Genomic DNA, 14,436 nt, shown 5'->3' on the forward strand with positions numbered 1-14,436 from the left:
GGGGAGGGGAGCCCTGGCACTCACCCTGCCTCCCTGCCCCCACCAGCTGCAAACCCTTGTCTTTGAAGTCCTATTTTCCTCATCTTGTCCAGATTCCTTTGCAAAAACTCATGAAACTGGAACTTGCAAAAAGTCATTCATCGTCCAAAGTGCCTGAAGAACCCTTTTAATGAGATTTTTCAAGACTTTTCCTCCCTTTCCCCACTGCCTGCCTTTCCAGACAGGAAGCTGTTAGAGTGTGGTGTTTTCGTGCCAATATCTAAAGGCTCAACCCCTTGCTTCCCTGAGGCTGGAGTGAGTGTTCTGAAAGCCAACGTGTCTGTCAGCAGCTGAGAGGGAGCCTAGTCAGGCTGGAGAAGGGGGAAGTGGGAGAGCTCCGTAGGGAGAAGGGGATAAGGGCAGTGTTCCAAAGCAGCTAGGCAGGATCTCTGTAAGACCACTCTGTAGGTGGAGGTGTCCACCAGGGAGGGGATCTAGAGGCAGGGGCTGGGGAGTGCAGGCACCATCTTGGATTGCCATGAGGGTAGAGAGCTTTTGGTGGCAGATGGCTAGCAGCTTAGGCCTGTCCCCCCGCACCGTGGGAAGCAGTCACCACCTCCTGTCAGTGTGGTCAACTGCCGACTGGGTTGCCCAAGGTCAATCACCAACCCACTCCGGGCCTTTAGTCTCCCCACCCATGAGGCAGAGGCTGGATTAGATGGGTCTCTAAGGTCACTTCCAGATGACCTCTGACCCGGTGTAATAAGGAGTGTTTGGGAGGGGTGGCAAGAGACCAGGCTGGGAGTCCCTGACCTCCACTCGTCTTGGAAGTTCATTCAGCTGCCTTCACCCTACAATGAAAAGGAGGACCATGCTTTCTGTCCTAGCCAGCTGGCAGGGCTGTCCTGGGCCAGACACATTGGCCTTCTCAAGTGTAAGCTGCTTCAGATATGCAGGGAGACAGGGTCAGGAAGTGGGGCTTAAGCACAAAGGCAGGTCCCTCAGAGCGGACCCTGCACTTTTGTGGCTCCAGCATCAAAAACTGAGCCTCAACTCCTTTGTGAGGCACAAGACCCGCCAATGGCTCTTCTGTATTCCCAGGACTTTGCCTGGGCTGTTCCGTCCAGCTGAGATCCCCCCAGCCATCCCTGCCCAAGACCACTTACCCTCTTTTTAAGGCTCAAATGCACCAGCAGCTTCACCTAACCCTCCGTGTCGGGGACTGCCCACCCCTGAGCCAGCTCTGAGTCCCCCAGGCCCTCCCTGCAGACCTGTGTGTAACGAGACCAGGCTGAACAGGCCAGGCTGTGAGTGCCTGTGGTCTGAGCTGAGTGGTTCTTGTTTCAGCTGCAGATGCTGCCCTGCCCAGCGCCTGGAACGGCAGGCTCTGAGAACTATCTGCTGCGAGGACAGAAGAGGTGGAGGGCCGTGCTCTGAGGCCAGGTTCCCCCAAATCCTTTCTCCAACCCGGAACATGTTCACAGCAGGACCCAAGGGTCACATGAAAACATAGCTGGAATTCCAACTTCAATCTGTACTATGCTTCCGACAGCTCCATGTACAGACATTGCCAGTCCTACCCTGCCCCCAGCACCAGGCCTTGGGGATCTGAGAGATGTCACACCTCCCCCCGGTGGCTGGCAAAGCTGGCACTTGATTCAAGCAGCGTGATGTTAAGTACTGGGGCCATTCCCTTTGTGGTCGAGGCGACTAATGCCAGGTTATCACCCTCTGGCTGCCACCCGGACTGCTCATCATGAACTGGGGGCACTCTGGGAAGTCAGCTCACCTCCCTCTAATAGGCCGCCCTGCCCAGCCACAGGATGGCCTAGCCCACCTCCTCAATTCCAGGCTTCTTCAAGGGACATCTGACCACATGAGACCACTCATCTGGCCTTTGGGATCTCACAGCTCTAGACAAAACATGCAAACTAAACCTCCAGCACCCGAGGGCGCAGAGCAGTCATCCCAACTCAGGCCTGGTGGCAGATGTTCTTATCCACGGTTCGGGCCCAGGCTGCTGGCCCTGCCCTCAGTCTCTTCCACCTCCTCTCCGGCTTGGGAGGTGCAGGAGATCTGGCAAGAGTGCTCCACAGACAGAGGAAGGCTGAGCCTTCTAACCCACTGAGCCACCCAGGCGCCCCTATATATATTTTTATTTAAAATCTCTTCAAGGGGCGCCTGGGTGGCTCAGTGGGTTAAAACCTCTGCCTTCAGCTCAGGTCATGATCCCGGGGTCCTGGGATAGAGCCCCGCATTGGGCTCTCTGCTCAGCAGGGAGCCTGCTTCCCTTCCTCTCTCTCTGGCTGCCTCTCTGCCTACCTGTGATCTCTGTCTGTCAAATAAATAAATAAAATTTAAAAGAAAAAAAAAAAAAGAAAATCTCTTCAAAATTGCCTATTATTTCTAATTTCTTTGTCTCCAGAAAGCGGGATCTAAATCTCCCATGGGAAAGGTACCCTCTCTGAACCAGGAGATAAAAGGACATTCTATCACAGGGCCCCCAAACAGGCCCAGGGACTCCCTTCTCTTCGGGATTTCTCTAGGACTTTTCCCAAATTGCCTACTGGCCCCTTACTTTGCACACATCCCTGACCCCTGGACTCCAAGCTCGTTCCTGTAGAAATAGACTCAAATTGCCATCTGTCCCTGAAGAGTAGTCCTACCACCCCTACTGCCCAGGGAATGGTGCGCACCCGGGATGAAAAGGAATCGCACTCTCAGAGCTGTGCTGGAAATCCTCTCCTACCAACCCATCTCAGAGGTGGATTTTCGGCCTGTTTGCATCAGAGGGCATGCTTCACAGAAACTCGGGCATGGATCCCACAGGTATCGTGGTATGGCTGCTTCTGCAACTGCCTTGAGAGTTCCTTCTATGGTCTCATGCTGCTGCCTCAACAGTGACACATCCTGGGTACTGAGGAGGCCACTGTTCCCTTGCAGACAGAGCTGTGTCGGGGTCACCACGGAGCCCCAGTGTCCAGCTGGGCCCACCCTGACGGGACCCAGGCCCTCACAGAGGATTGCCGGGCTGGGTATGGGGTGCTCCATCCCTCCTTCCTTGGTGCACCCTACTGGTCGTTTTGGGCACACTCCTCTGACCAGGCCCTAGACAACAGGATTCTAGGAGGAAAGAGAGCCACAGAGGAACTCCTAGGATGCCAGCACAAGAGGGCCCCACTGAGGAAGCCCAGGGGGTAGGCAGGCTGCCTCGGTCAGCATGGAAGGGCAGTGATGTGGGAATCCCGTCTCTGATGTCATCTGCTTCCTCCATCTCTCCCAGCCCTGGACAGCACACTGCACCTTGAGGTGGGAAGTCGAAGCTCTGGAGAACCGCTCCAGAGCACCTGTATTGCTAGGTTACTGTGCACAGGGAGGGAGGAGGCAGGGCTGCCCGGAGCAGTGAGCTGCAAGCCCCTGAGGACCCGCTGGTCTCTGGCAGCATGGCCCGAGGTGTGCACCTGTCCCCCACTGCCCCTCTCACCTCCATCCATGACTGGCCTCTAACTTTGCTCCCTTCCAGCCCCGCCTCCCAGCCCAGCTGCAGTTCAGTACCGAATTCTTCCTGGCTGAGATAAACAAACCGACTCTTCAAGCCAACGGGTCTGACCGTGAACATCGAAGTACAGGTGCTGCTTGTCCTGAGTGCCCCCGCCCCCCCCAGCTGGTTAGAAGTCCCCTCCATGTTCTCCCTGCCGAGGGCCATCCAGCCCGTTTTACATCCCCAGCAATGAGACACTCACTACCTCCTGAGGCAGCTTCAGACGGATCTAATTCTTTATCAGTTCTGACCGTTAGAAACCTTTTGCTCTCACTGAGCTGGAATCTGCACACCTGTAACTCCCATCTGGGGACCCCCAAGCACATCTGCTCCTTCTGCCCTGATTGTCCTGGAGCGATCTGTGGTTCCCACTATGTCTCCACACATTCTCTGCTCTCCAGGCAGATGTCTAGTGCCTGTTTGTTGCCCATGCACTGCGGTTGCCATGGTCCCTCTTGGGGCCAAGCCCAGTGGACATGGTGGGGCCAGTCCTGAGAGGAGAGTGCAGGCCAATCTATCCCTCCTTGGCTGCACTGCTGCTACTGTCTACACGGCCGGCAGCCACATCCCTGCAGGCCCTTTCTCTATCACGTCACCTCTAAGAACGGTGAGCAGAAAGGAGGGGAAGCCAGGCAGAGGGTTTCACTGCTTCTGCTGGTCTGTACCGGCTAAAGGGCCATGGTTCTTCAACCCCAGTCTGTCACTAACTCTTGTGTCCTTGAGAAACCTCTCCTCTCTCTAGGCCTCCACTTTCCTATCTGTAAAATGGGTTTTAGACCATCTGTTGGGTCCCATTTGGTAAGAGCACGGAATGAGGAAGTGCTCAAGCAAAAACCCTCTCTTACTTCAGGGCTGTCTATCAACAGTGATGCTTCATGGGTTAGAAAGACCCAACAGTTTACAAAGCAGCCCCAGATGACACCACCAGCAGGATTCTTCCTGGCTCTTCCCAGTGCTCCTCAAAACCTCTGTGACCCACATAAAAATCAGACCTGTCTGAACAGCAGCCTGGAACACATAAAAAACGTTGTTCCTGCAGTGGTAGCAGGGTGCTGGGGACAGTCAAACAGTTGGTTCTGAGTCCTGGCCTTGTCCCTTGGGCCTGCCAATCCCCCTTATAAGCCTCAGTTTCCTCACCTGCAAAATGGCGACAATATGTTCCTCATCAAAGGACTGTTGGGAGGTTTGAGAGAGGACTGAGGTATGTACAGAGCTTCGCTCGTGTCCTGCCTCACAGCAGATACAGAAGTTATTCTTGGGTATTTCATATTAAATCTTAGGAAAATGCCCCTCCTCTTCTGGGGCAGAGAACATTAAAAACTCCTCTGTCTCCCAGGAGAATAAGATCAAATTGAAAAACCGAGGCTTGAAATAACTCACGCTGGCACATTTCTGCGGCGGGGGGTGGGGGTGGGGGACACACTGTGGTGAAGTCTTGCTGCCACAGACACAAGGACTGGGCAATGCTTCACTGGAGGCTGCCGACGAGGGCTGAGAGGGTGAATGAGGCTGTACTCACTTCAGGGAGAGGGAATAGTCGTGCTTGCTTGTCTGGCTGTTCCGGACAAGGTAGCTGCACTCCTTGCAGAGCCGCAGAAGGTTCTCGGCGTCTCCTCTGCTGATGGCTCCGTGATACCAGCTGGGGAGAAGGGAGAGGGTCAGAACCCAGCAGAACCCCCGCACGGCCAATACCCTTGCAAACTCCTCCTTGGAGAGCCTCAGCCCCCTCGGAGGACAGCTGGCACGTCCCAGCTGCCTCATCACAAGGCAAGGGCACGTGTGTGCATGTATTCAGAATTCAGCGCAGAATTATGTGTCTGCTGCACACGCACTCCTGGGGAGAGAACAGGGAACGAACCCGTGGCCGCCTCCCTCATGGCACTTACCTAACACAGGTGCTATGGGAGGTGCTACAGGGGAGACGGAGCAGGGCTGTGTGGTTTGGAGCTCGGGGTAGGAGCTGCTATTTTAAGCAGTAGCCAGGGAAGCCCTCCGGAGACAGTGACGTTTCAGTGGGGGCCTGAAGGAGGTGAGGGAGGAAGCCACGAAGGACGGAAGCTGGAAAGAGCAGTTCTGGCAGAGGGAGGGGCAGCAAAGGCCAGAGGCAGGATTGAGTGCCTGACGTGCTTGGGAACCAGCAAGGCAGCTAGCACGGCTGCAGTGGGTCCAAGGGGAGGGGTGAGCCAGGAGGCCAGAGGGTAGGGCCGGGGCAGGGTGCTTTGTGCACAAGGAGAGGACCCTGGCTTTCTCCATCTAAGTGACACAGAGGCCATCAGAGGGTGCTGACAGGAGGGACACGTGTTGCCTCTCTGTGGGACAAGTGGGCGGTGCTCATCACTCAGGAAAGCAGGCAGCTGGGTGGGGGGGTGGCCAACCAGTGCTTCTGGCAAGCAAATCTGGCATCGGCTAGGCCCTTGGGAAGCCCAGAATCACCACATCCAGGTACCACACGGTCAGTGGGAGAATCAGAAGGGAGGGGTGCCACGGCAGACAACCTGACAGAGGCTCCTGGCTACAGGACAAAAGAGGAACACTGATCTTCCAGATTGGGAGAGCTGAAGGTAGAACTGCGGAGGAAGAGTGAAGATCATGAGACGCGAGTCACAATGCATTTTTGTTTACCTTATAGTGTGGGCAGCGGGACAGTGGTGATAGGTGATACAGGGCCAGGAAGAGAACCACAGGTGCTAGATGGTTACAGAGCCGCAGACAACACCCCCCCACCCCCACGCTTGCCAACCGGGCAGTCAGGGGTGAGCAGCAGAACCCGGCTGCACCTCAGGTCTCTATCCAGTTAGGGTCACTCCCCCCCAATTTTAGGGTGTGAGGCTTAAATGGAACGATGCATGGGAGGGCTTATGTAGAGCCTGGGAGGGGTGAGTTTCAACAAATGGCAGCTCTGAGCATCAACAGAAGTAGAAGGAGAGCGAATCTGCAGATGGCCGTGGGCAACTCCCCCAACTATCATTATTTGGGCTACTGCCCACCTGTAGTCTGCATTTCAAATTCCCAGGTGTAAGCAGGGATGCTGCTGCCTCCTGGTCCCGGCCCAGGACTGCCCTGCAGACAGGACCTCTAAGAGTTTTGTGAAAGACATTCTGCGTGGGGAGAAATAGGGTACCGCCTGACACCGCACGCCTTCTACAAGGCAGCGTTCTGAACAGGTAACGGCAGTTACCTGTTAACTTCAGAACCCAACCTGCTTCAGGAAAGCACGGACTGGAGAGCAGATGTGAGTGTCCCTGCCCACTGCGCATGTGATGGAGTGGCTGACCGCCCAGGAGATCACTCACAGGTCAGCCCGGAGGCTGGACATCTGGAGGGGACACTCGTCAAGGGAAATGGTAGGAGGAGTGTACACCCGCCTTCCTTTCTAAATGTGGAAATGAAGAGGAATATGAAATTCTGGATTGCATGGGCTCCCATAGGGAAAGCACTTTCAAAGATGTGAAGGCTGAAGGCACACATTAGGAGGTACATGCGACTGGAGTTTGGAGAAATAGCTAGATAAGGATGGAACAGGCTTTAGAACTGAAAGTTAACAGATCTGGCAAGGCTGTTTTCCGGGAAATTTCACCCGTGTAACACACCCCCGGTAAGCTGACAAACTTGTTGTTTTACTAGGAAAACAAGTTCCAGCCATCTGAAGCAGAGCCATCCTCAGAGAAAGGCCTAGAAGAGGTCTCCAGGGAAGTGCTGCCTGCTCTCTGCCCCTCCCTGAGCATGAGCTGGCGGCAGATGGGCCTCCAGAGGCTCAGGATCCCCGTTGAAGGTAGTGCCTGATGGGGAAACAGGATAAGCTGCTGGCTCCTTCCCTGCTGCCCAGCTACTGCACCTGGAGAGAAGGTCAGGGACTTGGGCCAAGATTCAAAGGAGACTCAAGCTAGTTTGGGAGAAAAGGGCCAAAGGACATGATCAGGGGCTGGGGCCAGCCACTGGGCAGCCGGCTGGCATGAGGCTGGCCACCAGAAGACAGGGTGGGCCTGGGTGGTCCTGTGGGGGCTGAAGGCGAACTGCTGGGCCCAAGCAGGCTCTGCCTAGACTGAAAACAGAATCTAAGCACGAGGCTGTCTGGGGATGTGCTGGAGTTTGCAGAGCTGGCCAGTCGGGTCTGTACTGTGGGTATGAGGAGGACCCAACCACGGCCATCCAGCCTATGCAGTACCCACTAGCTCATCCAAAATTTACTCACCACTGACAACATCCTTGATCTCATGGGGCTGACGCGGAGAAGAGGGAGAGCCAATAAATAGATTCAGAACACAATTTCAGAAAGTGACAAGTGCTATGCAGGAATCCTGAGTTTGTGCTAGGCAGTGACGAGGACAGGGAAAAGTGTTTATGTTAGAATGAACAGACAGGGGAGGCCTGAAAGGAGATGACATTTGACCTGAGAATCTCCTTCATGAGAAAGAGCCAATCATGTAAAGAACCAAGGAAAACACGTTCTCTGCAGAGGAACCAGCAAGTGCAAAGCATCTGAAGCAGAATGTGCGGGGGGTGTTCACAGAGCAGGAAGGCAGCAAGAATGGCCCAGCTCTGGGAGCACGGGGAGCGCTACAGGATGGGGGTGGACTGGGAGGCAGAGCCCCATTCCCTGAAGCCTTGGGAGCAAGGGAAGAAGTCTGATTCCATTCTAAGCACAGCAGAGGGCAATGTGTTTTAAAGAGAGGATGCTGGGGCGCCTGGGTGGCTCAGTTTTCTGGGCGTTATGATCCCAGCATCCTGGGATCAAGCCCCCCATCAGGGAGCCTGTTTCTCCCTCTCCCTTTGCCTGCTGCTCCCCCAACTTGTGCTCTGTGTCAAATAAATAAATAAACAAAAATCTTAAAAAAAAAAAAAAAAAGAGGATGTTACTTGTTCCCAATGGTCTTATAAAAGGCCAAGCAGGTTCTCCTGAAGAGGGGCCAGCAAGGAAATGCAGTGGGAGACGAGACAGGGGGCTTTTGCAGTGGTCCAGATGGGAGGTGGCTCTGGGACAAGAGGAAAAGATGGGCACGGCCTGTAACCTAGATGCAAAAAACTAGCAGAAGTTGCTAGTTCAGATGCATTAGATGCTAGTGTAAGGTTTAAAAAAAAAAAAAAGGAAAGCAAGAGGACTCCAGATTGGTGGCTTGAGCAAGTAGGTACATGTGACACCATGTATGGAGGTGGGGAAGCTGGGGGAGGAGCGGGTGTCCGGAGCTCAGGGGCCCAGTTTTAAACACACTAAATTTGAGATGCCCATTCGTCAGCCAAGTGCAGATGCCAAGACAGCAGCTGGATGCAGGAGGTGGGCGTTCTAGGAGAGGTGTGGGCTACGGAGGCACACTGGTGACTCACCACCCAGAGCCTGAGGCGACTACCCAGGGAGAGCGTGCAGCTGGAACCTGAGCCCCCGACAGGCCAACCTTCAGGTAAAGCTGAGGTGAGGAGCCAGAAGAGGTGGCCAGGGAGGCAGGGGGAAAACCAGGAACAGACTGTGTCTCCAAAGGAGGGAGCTGTCTACTGTCTGTGCTCAGTGAGAGAGAATGGGGGGTGATGTAAGGGAGACAGACAGTGTGGAGAGCTCTTTGGGGACTTCACTCATATCCTGGACAGCACCTATTAGTGCCAGGTCCCGTTCCAAAGCACCACGGACGCAGTGGTGACCCAGAGAAGCTTCTGTCCTCACAGAACTTAAGTTCCAACAGGGGCAGGATGCCCGCTGGGTCTAGCCATCTCTGGATCATATTTTGTTTGTTGATTAAAAAGGACATAGTGATCAGAAACAAGCAGAACTACCACTGGATCTGGGTAGCTGTGACAGACGGTTAGCCGAGATGCCTGCTGGGAGCGCTCCCCCACGTGCTTGCTACAGCAGGCACAGGGCATCGCAAAGGAGGCTGAGGCCCTCCCCACATGACAGCACATGTTGGAAAGGGGCACAGAGCCCATGACATCATTCGGAAAACCCTGCATCCTGCTTGCCGAGGGAGCATTTCCTGTGAGGGATGCGCTGCCGGCTATGCTGAGGCCAGAATCCTGCACTGGAGATTAATATAGTACATGACATACATGGGCCTGTCTCATGAGGGATCGGCTTGCTGTCAGCTCATCTCCTGTCTTTATGGAGGGCCTACTCTGTGTCAAGCATGTGTGAAGGGCTAGGGAGAAGAGGGTGTAAGTGGGGGGGAGAATGTGGCCTCAAGTCACAGCCCTGGAGCTCCAATCCTGCCTCTGCACTGTGAACTGTGACATTCTAGCCAAGGCTCTGTGTCTCCTTGAGTCCAACTTCTCATCTACGTGACGGGGATGGTAACCCCATTTATTGCGTATGTGCTTGTTAAGAGGATGCCACACCTGAAGGTATCAGCACGAGACCCAGAACCCACTTCATCAAGCATCTGGAGAAGCTGGCCATAGCCCAGGTATATGGAATGGTGAGAAATGGAAAAAGCAGTGTGTGGGCAATCCGCAGAGTGAGCAGCAGGCTAGGGAGACGAGACTTTTATCCTGGAAGTGACGGGGAGCCACTGAAGGTTTCAGGGCTCCGCAGGGACCTGTGCACAGTAAGAAGGGAAGTGATCACCATGATCAGAGCGAGGGCTGGTAAAGGGCCTGACTGACAGTGTTGGGGAAGAGCAGGGAGGGAAAGGGGCTGCAGGGATGGGACTGGGCCACTGACTGAGGTGGGAAATCTCATGGGAAAAGGCCTGAGAAAACCCACATCAAGAGTGTCAAAACCAGGGGCGTCTGGGTGGCTCAGCTGGGTAAGCAGCTGCCTTCAGCTCAGGTCATGATCTTGGAGTCCTCGGATCCAGCCCCATGTTGGGCTCTTTGTTCAGCAGGGAGCCTGCTTCTCCCTCTCCCTCTGCCTCTCCCTACTCAGTCTCTCTCTCTCTCAAATAAATAAATTTTTAAAAAAAATCTTAAAAAAATTTTTTGAGTTAAAAAAAAGACTTTCCCTCTGTCCCTCCCCTTCTCTCAAATAAATAAATAAATCTTTTTTTTTTTTTTTAAGATTTTATTTATTTATTTGACAGAGATCACAAGTAGGCAGAGAGGCAGGAAGACAGGGAGAGGGAGAAGCAGGCTCCCTGCTGAGCAGAGAGCCCGATGCGGGGCTCGATCCCAGGACCCTGGGCTCATGACCTGAGCTGAAGGCAGAGGCTTAATCCACTGAGCCATCCAGATGCCCCTAAATCTTTTTTTTTTTTTTTTTTTTTAAGATTTTATTTATTTATTTGACAGAGAAAGACACAGTGAGAGAGGGAACACAAGCAGGGGGAGTGGAAGAGGGAGAAGCAGGCTTCCCACTGAGCAGGGAGCCTGATGTGGGGCTCGATCCAAGGACCCTGGGCTCATGACCTGAGCTGAAGGCAGATGCTCAACGACTGAACCACCCAGGTACCCTTAAATAAATAAATCTTAAAAACAAAAAACAAAAAACAAAACTGTCAAATCCTTGCTCAATAAACACCAAGAAGATGTGAGGCAAAACTATCATAGTAGCTAACAAACAATTCTAATTTATAATAGTCAAAAGTAAGGGTGGCAGTACAGCATGGAGGGAGAAAGCCCAGGGTCAGGAATCTGGAGACTCTGTTCTATCTAATTCTGTCAGCCACTGACTGACTTGAGGTTGGCCTTGACCTTCTCTCAGCCTTAACAGTGACTAGAGCTGAAGCTGGGCCTTGCTCCCTCAGAACTTACATTTGCTTTTCCAGTGGAACAGCAGGATCCACTCTTTCTCCCAAGATCCCACAGAACTCAGGGCTCCCATGCTTGATGGGCTTGAAGCCCCCTCCCGGAGCTCGAAGCTGGCGCCGCCGGTCCCGGGAAGGCGAGGGGGATGACTGCCGTTTCTCGTTGCCATTAAACTGGGCTGTAGGGGAGAGAGAAAGTGCGTGGTCACCAAAGCTCAGCACGAGGGATTACTGGGTGACGCAGAGTAGGGTAACAGTTGATTGTTCCCCTTGGGGGTTTACGATCCACAGAGGGAAGAGCTCCAGGCAATTAATGAATGTGGCTCAAAAGGCCTGAGTTTCCTATAGCAGATGCCGTCAGAGCTAGACAATGCACTCAAGGGGCTGGCTGAGTCTCCCTCCAGAGGCCACTGAGCTCCAAAGGAGCAAAGCCTTAGCTCCAAAGGATGCCCCCTGCTATCTCCAGTAAGGGGGGCATGGCACCCACAGGGGCTCAGTCCCCTGGACAGTTCTCAGGGAGGCAGCTGTTCCCCATTTTCTACCTCCAAGTGGCTCCCCTCCTCCCGTTCTCCCATCCCCCACAGGGCATATCATCCACATCTGCCCCCTTTCTCCTGGGATGACCCTACAGAGCTCCAATCAAGGGTCGTGCTGCATCCCCATCTGCTTCTCTTCCTTCAGTGCCCTCTGCATGGGCCCCCCACGCAGGGAGCCCTGTCCCGGGCCCAGTGCCAGGTGAGACTGAAGCAGTGCACAGCACAGTGGGCAGGGCCTGCTGCAAGCTTCCTCCGCGCCCTGGGCCTGTGAGAGTATCACACACTTCCGCAGGCTTGGGGAGGATACCTCTCGAGGGCAGGACCCCAAAGATAGCCCATAAAGAAAATACTGAGCTGAACCTGGAGTCACCAGAAGCATTCCTAGAGACCAGTTAGTCCGCCTTGCAAGTTATCTCTCCGGGCTTCAATTTCCTCCTCTGTAAGGGGCGATGACTGTACCTACCTTGTGGGGTTGCTGCGTGATGGTACCCAGATCTTAGCAGAGTGCCCAGCATGTAGTCGCTGCTCAATCGATGTTATTATAAAATATTTACTTTTATTATCGTCTCTGTTCAATGTGGACACGGTACTAGGTACTTCACATAAGTGTCCAAACCAACCTGAGTTCCTCTTCCAAGCTTGCCAGTAATTTGCTGTGTGCCTTGGCTAAGCTACTCAACCTCTCTGAGGCTCCATTTCCTACCTGCCACAGAACCGTGAAGATCAGAGAGAAGACATCCTAAGGGCCCAGCACACAGAGCACCGGGTGAATGGGCCAGGCCCTAGGGAACACGGCTCCCGAAGCCAAGTCCAGCTGCAGGCCCACGGACACATGATGGCAGGAATCTCTTCTCCAAAGAGCAAGCACAGATGTGGCCAGCTGTCCTCTACCCTGGCGAGCCACAATGGCGATCAACCTCGCATTCATGAAGGTGGCAGGAAACCCCAGCCCTGAGGGTGGTGGCCAGTGGTGGCGTGCAGTCTATGGGACTATGGAATGTGGATGGACTTGTTCTATGTCTCAGCCTCTGAGCAAGATCACCCATCAGGACCGCAAAGCATTGTCATCCCTCCAAGACACTCTTCTCCATTAACCACTACGGAAAGCAATGGGAAGGGAGGTTCCTGACTATGGAAGGCTCTAGACATGCTGGACCCACGGGTATGTGCTCATTCTCATGAATGAGGCAGTGGCCAGTGGCCTGTCCATGCCACCACCCCACTCCTCAACCCTCCTGCACACGTGCCAGGTGAGCTCGGGGCTAGAGGAACAGCCGTGAGCAAAACAGAAATCCCTGCCCGTGAGGCTTAGAGTCTGAGTGGGGACAGACATGATAACCGAGATTCTAGCCGCATAACTGCTGTGGACGAAACCAGGAAGGACATTCCAGGCAGGGGGAAGAGAAAGTTCAAGGGCCCTGAGGTGGAAATATGCTTAGGGTGAGAGAAACACAGTCCAGGGGGAACAGAGGGTAGTGGGAGGAAGCAGTGCCAGGTCATCGGGCGCCATGTCTTGCAAAGGAATTTGATTTTATTCTGTGAGAAATGGGGAGCCACGCTGATGTTTTGATGGGGTGGGTTTTGACCCAGCACTTCTGAACAGGACTGCTGTGCTGAAAAGAGATGGGAGGATGGGGCGGGGGTGGGGGGTGGGAACTGCCTGCACTTTCTGCTCAACAGCGCCAATTGCTCTTTAAAAAGTTGATTAATGAGGGGCGCCTGGGTGGCTCAGTGGGTTAAGCCGCTGCCTTCAGCTCAGGTCATGATCCCAGGTCCTGGGTTCAAGCCCCACATCGGGCTTTCTGCTCAGCAGGGAGCCTGCTTCCTCCTCTCTCTCTGCCTGCCTCTCTGCCTACTTGTGATTTCTCTCTGTCAAATAAATAAATAAAATCTTTATAAAAAAAATAAATAAAAAGTTGATTAATGAAAGAGAGCGAGCCGCATAGGGCAGCAGTGAGGATGGAAGGGCAGGACAGGCCGACGGCCTTGTCTGTGCATTCTCAGTGGAGTGTGGGGGAGAGAGGCTCGAGAGGCCATAGGCCTATGGCCTGAGCACTGGAGGGACGGGGCTGGCACTCTCCAGGAGGCGAAGATTCACAGAAAACTGTAATGAATGTTTGTGAGGAAGCAGGATGGAGGCCAAACTCCAACCTAGAGACCCCCTCCCCTACCCAGCCCATGAGGCCAGGACCTGCGGTATGGAGCGGGGACAGAGAGAGGACTCACTGGGGGCTGCCCTCTTCTTGGGCTACAGTTCTTTCCTGTGTCCCAACCATAAGGTCAGACAGCAATGATAAGACCCTTCTAAGGTACAGGTCCTGGGGCTGGGTGTCTGAGGGAGCCCTCTTCCATCTGGTCAATAACCCGGGCTTGCACAGTGGCAGTGAGAGGTTGAAGCCCGGAGCTCCAGCCCCAGCACACATGTCACCGTGCGCCCCTGCCTGGCTTCCCAGCATCCTGGCTCTCCCACCAGGGCTCCTCCTGCTGAACCCCACCAGCCCTCACAGCAACTAGTCAAATGGCGTATATGTTCTTAGTTGGGGGTGTTAGGAAGAGGTGAGACATCTGCCTAGCATGGTCGTAGATGGGTGAACTTGGGTTGGCGTGAATACTGGGATCAGGTAGACAGGTAAGGGCCCGGTCACACAGCCCTTTTCCAAAGAGCTGGGTCTTGACCCGATGGATGAGTTAATCAGGGAATGGCATTCTCAGC

The 14,436-nt window shown here is 54.1% G+C and overlaps 1 protein-coding gene across 1 annotated transcript in view; it reads right to left on the bottom strand.

Moving 5' to 3' along the window:
- The window catches only part of LOC111146013 (SH2 domain containing adaptor protein B), a 135,355-nt gene that overhangs the window by 19,470 nt on the left and 101,449 nt on the right, over positions 1-14,436 (bottom strand). The window contains exons 4-5 of the mRNA XM_022501376.1: positions 11,195-11,366; positions 5,040-5,159 (exon numbers count right to left, since the gene is read on the bottom strand). Of these exons, the coding sequence (XP_022357084.1) occupies positions 5,040-5,159; positions 11,195-11,366 (292 nt within the window). The remainder of the gene's footprint in view (positions 1-5,039; positions 5,160-11,194; positions 11,367-14,436) is intronic.

The sequence above is a fragment of the Enhydra lutris genome, unplaced genomic scaffold (assembly GCF_002288905.1).
Source record: "Enhydra lutris kenyoni isolate GAN:26980312 unplaced genomic scaffold, ASM228890v2 scaffoldscaffold13, whole genome shotgun sequence".
Classification (NCBI taxonomy): domain Eukaryota; kingdom Metazoa; phylum Chordata; class Mammalia; order Carnivora; family Mustelidae; genus Enhydra; species Enhydra lutris.